At 43.8% G+C, this 11903-nt stretch overlaps 1 protein-coding gene across 2 annotated transcripts; it reads left to right on the top strand.

The window, feature by feature from the left end:
* The first annotated feature begins 147 nt into the window (after positions 1-147).
* LOC125322796 (pantetheinase-like) lies at positions 148-11838 on the top strand. Of its 2 annotated transcripts, none has more exons than XM_048296963.1 (8): positions 148-1221; positions 3011-3252; positions 3357-3487; positions 5251-5443; positions 6879-7170; positions 8328-8701; positions 10960-11130; positions 11509-11838. In XM_048296963.1, exons 2-8 carry the CDS (start codon positions 3040-3042, stop codon positions 11626-11628), a joined length of 1494 nt encoding a protein of 497 aa, XP_048152920.1. In that variant the 5' UTR covers positions 148-1221; positions 3011-3039; the 3' UTR covers positions 11629-11838. The 2 variants fall into 2 exon arrangements, with proteins under 2 accessions (XP_048152920.1, XP_048152921.1); XM_048296964.1 differs by having other exon boundaries at positions 148-1233.
* Positions 11839-11903: the final 65 nt, after the last annotated feature.

Here is an 11903-nt window from a genome sequence, read left to right as displayed (position 1 = left end):
TAAGCTTGGCCTTAACACTGGGAACCATAGAAAATAAATTCCTCTGACTTTAGTGCTGTAGAATTCAGTGGATTGTGCCCCAGTAAAAACCAGCCTTTAATTATTTGAAATTTTTGGTGGAATATTAGAAGCCATTTCCACAACACTGTTCCCACCCCACTTCTGAGCACTCACTTTTGTAAACAGGAGATTAACAGAACCTTTGAGGATTCTTATTTCCTTTGGAAAAGTAAACAAGTCTCAAAAACATGTTCCTTCGAGAAACAGTCCTTCAGCTCGGCACACTGTAGCAGGGTGTTACCACACCCTGGCCTGACTCACAGCTGGAGGAGCCTACTTAAATCTTTCTGGTGACATTTTTAGGGTGTGGAAAATTTCCCTAGCACAGAATTGTTGATAACTGTTTGAGCATCAAAAATGCTCAAAACAGGGAATTTTTCAGGAGCATGTCTGTCTTCCCATTGAATGGTTGCTCGTAGCAGTGCGAGGGAGAGTTGGGACTGTGCCGGCAGGTGTTGGGTGAGGCGAGGGAACAGCTGGAACAGGTGGGACACGCTGGCACGTGTGCGGATGTGGGCAGGGCAGACTGTACTTCTTAGGCAAGTGGACTGGATTACTTTGTGTGTCCCAGCTAAGATTTCTATCCGTGCCTAATTCTGTTGTTTGATCTGCAGGTTTGTTTGGAATTACAAACATTGTTTGATTTAATCTGACCAAAAAAATTAGGAAATAAAAAAAAAAAAAAAAAAAAGACTTGTAGGAGGCAAAATCCATCTCTTTTTTTGTTTGTTTTTTAACAAAGGGAATGTTTTAAATACAAAGTAGAAGTATCAAACGGAAACCCTCTGCAATTCACATAGTAGACGTAATGGGAAACATTCTAGAGTTTGGGCAGGAAAAGCACCGTATCTTTATATCTGCGCCCTAGAAAAGGTGTCCTGTTACGGCGTAAGTAACACCAGTAAGCGCTGCTGCCAGAAGTGAGCGCCTTCTGACTTCCCGACTCCTGCTCGCATGCGCTCAGTGCCCGGCAGTGATTGCGTGGCTGCCGGAGTGACCTTTCACACAGCCCTCTCCAGGGCAGGCTTAACCCTTGGAATGCGCACCGCTCTTCCTCACGCTCCCCCTAAGCACAAGACAAGAAGCAGGACCGCACTCTGACGCCAGACTCCCTCTGCAGCTGAGCTCATTTAGCACCAAATCGCATCCTGTGTTCACAGAGTAAGTGCTCAGGTAACCCCCACCTTCAGGCAGTAGCAGGGATGGGGGCAGGTGCAGTACAGGCGTGGGAAGAGTGGAGTGGGAGGAGAGAGGGGTGGAAAGTAGGCGGAGCTCTAGATAAGTTTCCCCTTACATTGTCCACAGGCGCGTATAAGCCGGCCCAGGGCAGTTTTCTTCAGTTTGTTCAGTGGATTTGTTTGGTGAACTGGTGTCAGTTCCTTGTTCCTGGGTGTCATAGGTTAGCAAGCATAGTCCCGGAAGGGATGTCCTTGCTAAGGGGTGCTTACAGCTTCCTCTGGGATCTGATAGAACCTGCGAGAGGGAGCGAGATCGTTGCCCGCATTCTCCTGATTCTTATCTCACAGCAGATAAACAGTAATGAGTATTTTGGACCAAACCACTACACTAGGCGAGCTCCCAGCTCTGCAGGAAGGAGGCAGCGGTGCTTGCTGGTGCAGAGGCAAACAGGGACAACTCCCCTGCACCTTGTCCCAGCAGTGGGACTCGGATTTTGTGGGGCATTCCCCTAGAACTGCGTTTGTAACTATTCCTGCTCAGCCCTGGCAGGGCAGTCACCTTTCTGGCTGGTGTCCTCACTAGTGCTAAACCAGGCAGCATTTGCTACTTTTCCTGCACGCCGATATCAACCACTGACTGTGGTTGATGTGATTCAACCTATGTTTGATTTGGTAAAAAAGTGAGGCAGAGAGGGAGGGAGGAAGGCTTCAAAGGTCCATTAGTTCAAGTGTCACTGAAAGCTCTAGTGCAGCCTTTAAAAGGCTCGTATTCATTGTACTGACTGAGCATGCTGTATCTAGTAATGTGTGTGGAGAAGTACTTCGGGGTGAACATCACCATTGATAGAAATCAATGTTCCGAATGGTTGAAACTCTCAGTCAGCAGTACTCTGTGAGAGACCACTGTGGTATCTGCATTCATCCGCAGGTCTGTCTTTTCTGAATCAGCTCTCCAGTGACAGTCTGCTGTAGCTGAAAGCAGCCAGCCTGTTCTGCTTCCTGCTGCTCAGATAGCCTTTTCCAAATGAGAATACTGCAAATACAAGGAAGTCAAAAAATGGAAAATGTCTCAGCCAGAAATGGATTTGAAATGAATTGAAGATTAAAAGTGAGCAGAGCATGTTCCTGGGGACAGGAAGGGTGTGCAGAGGAGCAGGCATGCTACTGCACCAGGTGAAATAGCCTGCTCTTTTGCTTCAGGCTAGCAAGAGCCAGGCAATGAGGTACTTCCATGCCTTATTTCAGAGGAAAAATTCTGTCCAGATTAATATTTTCTGGTGGAAGGCTGTTGGAAAGTGATGCACAGCTAAACAGAAATGACTGGGAGAGACACTGGGATTAACTCAAGGGACAGTTCTGTTGCTGGGGTGTTGAGTGTATGACATCTAGGTACAGTGGGATGCTAATGTAATTTCTTTGGTCTAAAGAAACTCAGAAGCAAGCTGCACATACTGACACATAGCACAGGAATTGAGGAATATGAAGATACTAAAATAAAGACGTTTTTTAAGACATCCTTGAGCTCTGTCATGCTAGGTCCTCTGCAGGATAGCAGTGGAGTAAACTGTCTCAAAGCAGCCAAAGTGAACTTGCTCATAGTGATTAATCAGACCTATTAAATGATTTACTGTGTGCTGCAATACTTTCCTATACGTCACACTTGGTTCCAATGCAGTGCTTTAACAGACCTGCAGTTCATTCCTCCCTCTCTCAAATTAAACTTTGTCCCCTTTCTCTTTTCTGTGCATATTCCTTTTGCACTGTTTGTCCAGAGCACTGCAGGAGCTGGGAGGTTCCAGCCATGCTCCCTTCCCAGGCTCTCCTGCCTGCTGTGGTGCTTGCACTCACAGCCCTTCAGGCCCTTGCCTCCGACACCTTCATCGCAGCCGTCTACGAGCATGCCGTCATCCTGCCTGATCCCACCGAGGAGCCTATTTCCCCCGATGATGCTTTGGCCCTGATGAACAAAAACATGGATGTCTTGGAAAGGGCCATCAAGGAAGCTGCCCAGAAGGTATGGGGGTGCCGTGAGGGTTGTCCATCAGTGTTTTTCTGCTCCTGCTGACCCTCCTGGTTGTCTGTTGATGGGTGTCCTTTTAACGGAGCCTGTTGTGACAGGGTGCCCACATCATTGTGACTCCTGAAGATGGCATCTACGGCTGGCGATTCACAAGAGAATCCATCTACCCTTACCTGGAGGATATCCCTGATCCGGTGGTGAATTGGATTCCCTGCACTGACCCCTCAAGGTGATTCCTTCTGCAGTGCTTTATGTGATTTCAAACTATTATCTCCTGGAGTCTTGAGCAGCTCACACTAAATGACTGAGAACTGCTAATGCCTGTGACGTAAGTTTTAATTAAAATTGAGTATGAAGGTAGTTACATGGTTAAATATATAGCATGTCCATGACTAATTGATGAGGGAAACATTAAATTTTTTTTTTTTAATTAGACACTTTAAGGAGAAATTCAAACAACATACAGACTTTGGGTTACTAAAAGTTGAGTAAATGTCTTTTTTCAATGCCAGAATATCCTGCTTCTCATTCTGCTTTTGGTTTTTCCACACTATTTTGAATAGAACTGACCGTAAATTATTAACACTAGTATTTCTTTGGTTTTCTGGTTTATTTGTCCTTTACAAATGACGTGTTGAAACAAAAGCATACAGACCATTTTTGTGGGCAGCCAAGAACTAGTTTCTGAGCAGATAATAAGAGGTGATGAGGTCAGTAGTTAAAGTCCAAACTTCTAAATGATAACAACACAGAAACTTTTAATCTTGGTTTTCCACAATTAAGGCAAGATAAAGTCTGAACTGCTAGAGTCTCTGTGCTGTAAAACATGATCTGTCATTCAAGCAGCATATGCCAGCAGTGACAAACCAACCTATAGCTGAGCACTGGACTCTAGACTTCTACAGCAAGTAATAACTGTTCAGCCATGGAATTACAGCCGTGGTCTGCCCTTTTCACCACAGCTTTCTACACCTGCTTGATGAGGAGGAGCTTAGAGCATGTTATTATATCTGTGAGGATATAATAACTCAGTGCTTCCAAGAAGAAGAGTCACAATGGGGAGTAGCGTAGGATGTGCAACCTTTTTCTGAGCTATAAGTAGCTAAAATATACCATCTTTCACTGAAGGTGGAGTGTGGGGTGGCAGTGTGTCTAAGCAGGTCTTTATTCTAGCGCATCACATGGGTTTTGCAGAGGTGATCTGCATGCCTCCTCTGTTCCAAATCAGGGGTTTCACTAGCGGCTTTTGGGACTATAACACTTGCCATCAGTGTCTGGCATGCCTTATTCCTTGGTGCTGTATGTGTATCTTGCATGGTGGTGCTCCTTGTGCGACCCACGCACACCTTGCAAAGCCGTAGGCATTGCCACACTACAGAGGGGGATGGCTGCTCTCTTTATGGCCTGGTATGGGTGCTTCAGAGGTGCTGCCAGTTTCTGGCACATGGACCCTGACATATCTTGAAATTAATAGCCCACTGCTCTTCATGCCATGGTTACAGGTCTGTGTGCTCCTGTCCATGGGAGGAGATGAATTGCTGAATTGCCTTGACCATAGCATCTGCACTATTCCACAGCTCAACTCTGCTTAGCGTGCTAAGGGCCCAGAGCTGCAGTCCTCAGGTGTCAGTATGCCTGATCCTAAAATATTCGCTTGTGTGACACCAAGCTAGTGTCTTCCTCTGCCCAGAGATGTCTCTCCTGCCCTTGCCCAGCCTGAGGTTTATCTGTTTACTGCAGAGCATGTTCCAGGTGCTGGAGGGGACTGTCAGGCATGTCCCTGCAGAGGCCAATGGAAGGTCTCCAGGACCTACCCCAGGGTGCAGGAACCAATCTGAGGAAGCACTGCAGCAATTCTGTCTATCTGCCTACCCTGCCGTGGCTGCGGGGTTGGAGGTGCTGCTGGTGTGACCTCAAGCACCCCGGAGATGGACACCACTGACAGCACAAGTTCTGTTAATTTTTTTTTTCTCCTTCCCTAAAATACATTAGATTTGGTCCAGCACCAGTGCAGGAACGACTCAGCTGCATGGCCAGAAATAACTCCATCTATGTGGTTGCAAATATTGGGGACAAGAAGCCCTGTAACTCCAGTGATCCCAAATGCCCCAGTGATGGTCGCTACCACTACAATACAGATGTTGTCTTTGACCCACAGGGGAAACTGGTGGCTCGTTACCACAAGGTAAAGTGGCCTTGGAGAGACAGGAACTAATTTCCCACTACTTCCAAAATGTGTCAATTTGGGAAGAGAATTAGATGCCAGTCATTGTCCTCTGCCAGAGTTTTGCTTCTCTTTATAATTTAAAAGAATATCTCTCTTGCTATGAAACATTGATGCCAAATTTGTGTTTGCTGTCATGTTTCTCAGAACAGACTGGAATGAAAAATGATTGCTCTGGTGCAATTTAGGGGCATATGGTTTTGATTGAGTTCCTCAGTTCATTAACTCACTACTACTGGAAATTCTGCTGCTTGAGCAGCTTCAGTTTTTAGTGCCAGCTTTTCACCAGGCTACCACTTCATGTTCCAGGGTTTCAAAATGTTCATCTGTATTTCATCATAGATGAGTAGTCTGATTTCAGAGAGGCAGGACCTTTTTTTCTTTATGCTGTTTTGGCACAGTTTTTGCACAATGGGAATTACTTGAACAAAACAATGGATAGGTGTAAAAAGAGATAAAGACATTAAAACATTTGCACCCAATGACAGTTCTTCTTTCAGTATTAAGTGTCTACCTGCAAATTCCATCAAAGCTGTTTATGAATCATGTGCCAGATAACATGCCAATGTGGCTAGAGTGAAGACAGTTTATTTAATGCACTTTGGGCCCAGTATTTCATCTGGTTGTTCAGAGATGATGCCAAGATACCAATTTGTGAGCAAACTGGGTGAGTGAAACACTGATAATGCAAGTCTGTCCCCCAGCCTGCCATGGCCCAGGTGCTGAATTACAAGTTAAGTAAACTTGAACTTCTTTTCTGGCTTGGCGTCCATGTTTACTTCCAAACCATCTGGACATGGATAAAGGACTCTTAGTAAACATGTATGTGTAGGAAGAAGGAAAATGTTGGAAAGCTGAGAATGGAGAATGTCACAAACTTCAGTTTTTCTGCTGGCTGAGATCATCTGCCTTTCCCCCATCAGCACAGCCTTTGTTTTCTACTCTGCAGTGTCCCCAGTACTGCCTTGTGCTTCATGCTGGTGCTCTGCACTTCCAGTGCTTCTGGGCATCTCCACACCAAGGTCACCAACTTTGTCTCTTGGCACCAGATCCCCCATGCTTCTCTTACATTACTATTTCTCTTCTAGTTGCATTTGGGTCACCAGAAGTATAAACTAGGTGGGGGGAGTGGAGAGATTATTCTTATGCAGATGACACCAACAGACCTGAAGGCAGCTGGCTGCTTTCCTAGCTAGATGCCAGGGCAATATGCAATATGTGTTCCGTATTTTGGGTACTATGATCATACAATTTTAGCCTGATTTCCTACCTGTGAGGGCTTCCAACACAGGTCAAAAATTTTCTCTAGTCATTCTGAACAGCTTTAGGGAATGACTCCAAGACATATGGTTAGTAAGTGCCTCTAACTGGTTTCTCTATTTTCCTTCCCCTGCAGTATAATCTTTTTATGGGAGAAAGTCAGTTTAATTACCCAAAAGAACCAGAAGCTGTCACCTTTGAGACTCCTTTTGGGAAGTTTGGCATTTTCACTTGCTTTGACATCCTCTTCTATGAGCCTGCTGTGGTCCTGGTGAGCAAGATGCAGGTGGACACTGTGCTCTTCCCAACAGCTTGGATGAATGTCCTGCCTTTTCTGACTGCAGTTGAGTTTCACTCTTCCTGGGCTATGGGCATGCGTGTCAATGTCTTAGCTGCCAATACTCACAACACTAGCATGGCAATGACAGGTAATTTAATTTTCGTTCTGTCGAAAAATCTTTATAACCATGAATCTCTTATTTCCTGTTCTACAAAGTGATTTTGCAGAGGAATATAATGTATTTATCTGGAAGGTGAAGAGTCTAGTCACCAAATTTTAAACCTGATGGATCTCGTTCCTATTGCTTTCATACAAGACATAGCAAAACTCGTAGTGTTTTCTTTGCCCTAGCTTCTTAGGATTATCCTTTCTTTTAATGGCTCTAAACAAGTAGTAGGTTACTGCCCTTATACCAGAACAGAAATATTTGAGGCTTTTAAGGCTCTTTTTCTCTCCACTTCTAAGTCTATGAGTGAATGCCAAACTGTAAATATACTCGTAAACCATATACATGGTTGCATTCATTCTGGCCAGATGAAAGACTTATTTGTATAGCTATATTTAACACTGTTGCGGAAAACCATTAAAAACACATATTCAGGCCTGTTGTAGTAATGCTGCTAAGAAGTCCACATCTTCATTTTAGAATGTAGCATTGATTTTTTTAGACTCAGCTTACGGAATAGTATATTTCAGTTAGAGCAGTACCTTCAGTGAGATGTGCAACCACAGCACTGTCTTGGGACTTCTCATTTGAAATGCCTGCCAGGCTTCTGCAGTGATGGGTATGACAGACCTTTGATTCCCTCTGTTGCTTGGTACTGCTCAGATGTGAATCACCCATGTGGGGAGGAGTTCTCAGCCAGTGTAAAGGGGCTTGGATAATTGCTCTCTGCTTCTGTTCACCAGGACAGGCTTGTGATACTTGCCTGTGTTGTGTTTTGGATCATCTCAATCAGTAGATGGTCCTTTCACATCAATCAGCCAAGAAAAAAGGAATTATCAACTCTATTGCATACAGGAGAAAAAAAAACTGAGGAGGCCACAAATATAATCATAACATAACATAAAAATAACCAAACATTCTCTGCCTTTGGCTATACTGAGCAGACCTCATCTAAGGGAATAAATGCTATTCTTTGCCAAAGCATGAGCTCTGTGTACCAAATTACTAATGGTCACCTTTGATGAGACTAAAATTACTGTAATCTGTGTAGAATAGTGGATAAGCCATCAGTAGAGCCACTTAGAAGGACAACATGATTTTTTAAATTCTTCCTGGACTGACTATTGCGCTCTCCTCAGGGAGCGGCATTTATGCACCAGCTGGAGCCAGAGCATACTCCTACAACATGAAAACTGAAGACGGTCACCTCCTCATTGCCGAACTGGATGCACACCCTCGTCTTTCTCCTGCCTCCCCGCCTGCTGTCAGCTGGAACTCATATGCTTTGAGTGTTGAAAGATTCTCACAGAATGACCATGAATTCACTGGAATCATCTTTGAAGACCCCTTTACTTTCACTGAGCTCACTAAGCCTGGGGGGAATCTCACTCTCTGCCAAAAAGACCTCTGCTGTCACTTGAGCTACAAGATGGCAGAGAAAAGAGATGATGAAGTTTATGTGCTGGGTGCTTTTGATGGCCTTCATGTTGTTGAAGGACAGTACTATCTGCAGGTAATTCCTTGGAGAGGGTTACTTACTTTAGGAAGCTTATTTACAGGGAGAAACCTTCAGCTCTGTGATGGAAAAAGAGAAGACAATGATCCTCTTCTACACTGGAGTCCTAGTGCCCTGTTTGTTAGTAATGGAAAGAAGCTGCTAAAACTTCCAAGCCTATTTACCTTCAAATCCAACAAATGCAGTGGAGAGGTCTCTAAATGTCTTTTAAATGTCCAGAGTGCACTCACTATTTTTGGGGGTGTGAAATATTGGCTAAATTTAAGTTCTCTTCTGTGAATATCTGCAGTAAATGTTCTGAATCTCCTCTGTTCACAGAATCAGAGAATAGTTAGGGTTGAAAGTGACATCTGAAGATCACATAGTCCAATCCCCCTGCCAGGGCAAGATCACCTAGAGCAGATTACATAGAAACGCATTTGCATGGGTTTTGAGTGTCTCCGGAGAGGGAGGATCCAAGACCTCGCTGGGCAGCCTGTTCCAGTGCTCTGCCACCCTAAATGTAAAAAAGTTCTTTCTCATGTTGAGGTGAAACTTCTTATGCTGGTATGGCCATTGCTCCTCACCCTGTTGCTGGGCACCACTGAAAAGAGTCTGGCACCATCGTCTTGGCACACACCTTTGAGATATTTGTATATATTGATGAGATCCCTTCTCAGTCTTCTCTAGACTTAACAGGCCCAGCTACCGCAGTCTCTCCTCATAAGAGAGATGCTCCAGACTCTTCATCATCTTTGTGGCCTCGGCTGGACACTCTCCAGTAGCTCCTTGTCTTTCTTGTACTGAGGAGTCTGGGCACAGTATTCCAGATGTGGTCTCACTGCATCTTCATCAAAGAGTTACTGTTAAAAATCAGTTGATCATAGCTATCTTTATGAGATGCTCTGATAAGTTAGAGTCACAGAGATGTTAATTTTTTGTCATTATCCAAATCATAGCAATGAAGCTTACTTAAATGGCTTATGTCTTTTAGTGGAAATATCCTCTCTTCCTCTCTTTTAATCAAATATGTGGGAAGACAGTGAGTTACATCCTGGTTGTATTTGCTTAAAGCCATATTTGAAAACATCCTTTGCCTTCATAATTAAGTTATTGTGCCAGCAGATTATACTTTTTTTTAGTTACTTCTGTCTGTCAGCATGGCCTTTGTGTACCAGATGGTACAGACTCTGGGATGTGAGACAAGGTGTTATCCAGCAAACAGCTCATCTAATGCTTTTAGGAAGGTAGCTTGAATAAATTCAGTTCTTGGTGAGCTTAGTTGTAAAATTTATTTCAGTGGTTATGGAAGTTGCCAGATAGTCTCTGCCAGTATTGAAAGTTCTAGAGAATACAGGAATTTCTACTCTTCCTTTTTCCCTCAGTATTTTTTCATTTCCTCAGAATATATTCCTTATTTCTCTGCTTATTTGCATTTCAACACAAAACTGTATTTGCTGATGAATAATACTTTTGATTTTTTGCAAATATGCTTCTTTCCCCCAACACCAGACAACTAAAAAACTCTGTCACCTATGAGCAAAACCAGCCAACATCCTTCAAATCATTCCTGAAACAAAGGAGTGCTAGCCCTATTTCATATTTCCTCATGAAGACCATAAACATTTATCAGCTGGATAATTAGCTCTCAGGACAAAAGGGAAACAGCATTTTGATTCCTATTTTCCTCTGTGGACTGCAACTACTAACACAAAACTGTAACAAAAGATGCTAACTTCATCTCCTTGGCCTATATTAACTAGGATTTGGACACAGAACATCTAATTCAGACTTCCCATAGACACCAGGCCATCTAATGAAGTGTCATTAGCAACATGTACAAATATCAGTAAGAGGGCCTGGGTGTACACTTGTACTTGTGGAGGATTTTGTTTCATTTGCCTAAAATTTCCATTCACAAACACATCTTACTAAGACATGTGGGAAAGAAACCTTCAAATAAGATAACTGGCAATTGGAAGAATTAGTGGAAGGGACAGGATTGGGCTTCAGAGATTAAATAAAGTGCTCTGGCTACACTTACATCAGAGACAATCTATTCATAAAATAAGACTAAGGCAATGCAGGTCTGGGATACTCCCAATCAGATCAAAGGGTGAAAAAATAAGCTACAACTGAAAAGAAGTCGCCTAAGGATTACGAAAAAGATCCTGTGACTCTCACCTACTCTGACACACATTAGCTTTGATAACGCAAGGCTTTCCTACCAGTGTTTCTGTCTTGCTAAATACCTTCCTGTCTCCCCCTCCCCGCAGATCTGCACACTGCTCAAGTGCCCAAGCACAAACCTGAGCACGTGTGGGCAGCCCGTGGAGATGGCTCAGACCAAGTTTGAGATGTTCTCCCTCAGCGGCACGTTTGGCACCAGCTACGTCTTCCCAGAAGTGCTGTACAGTGGGGTGCAGCTGGCCCCTGGGGAGTTCGAGGTAATGGGACACCCTTGTGATTTGTCAGACATCAGTGGTCAGAAAGCCACTACAAGACACAGGAGCAACTTAGTTGTTATCAGTGTCCTCTGTCCTCTGCCTTGAGTTCAAGGCAGCTTTATTTCTGTCTGATTTTCCTGCTTGTATTCATACAGTAAGTCCACCCTGGCAATTCTCTTCTTCCCTCTTCCCCCAAATCCTCTAGAACAAGATCTCCCTCAGCACAGAAATGTAGTTCTTCTCAGGTGTCCTGCTAGCTCCAATTGAGACTGGAGCTCTCTCAGCTAGATCAGCGTTAATGAAGATAGGATTTTGTGTTTGCCATGCAGTAGTGCTGCTGTGATGATGCTCCTGCTTATTTTCCTTTTTCATAACCAGGTGCTAACTGATGGACGTCTGAGAAGTCGGGCTCCTACATCAAAGCCAGTTTTGAGTGTAACACTCTTTGGGAGGTGGTACGAAAAGGACCTTCCACACACACATCAAGCTTCACCATGATTTCACTGCAGATCCTTTAAGACTTCATCTGCTTGTTTCTGTAATGCTAATTAATCACAAATAATGGTAATTATTACTAACAATGGTAATTAATACTAATATTCATATTATAATGGCATTCTATTTCTCAAGTTGCCTTATCTAACAGCATAGTCACTGCACATTGATTTATTGACTTGATTCTGCAGCAAAAAGAAATATTCCACTGGACTCTTGTGTATGTGTTTTTATATGATAGCTTTGGTCAGCATAAGCTTGGCCTTAACACTGGGAAC

The sequence above is a fragment of the Corvus hawaiiensis genome, chromosome 3 (genome assembly GCF_020740725.1).
Source record: "Corvus hawaiiensis isolate bCorHaw1 chromosome 3, bCorHaw1.pri.cur, whole genome shotgun sequence".
In the NCBI taxonomy this organism is placed as follows: Eukaryota; Metazoa; Chordata; class Aves; order Passeriformes; family Corvidae; genus Corvus; species Corvus hawaiiensis.
This window is presented reverse-complemented; position numbering and strand designations above follow the sequence as displayed.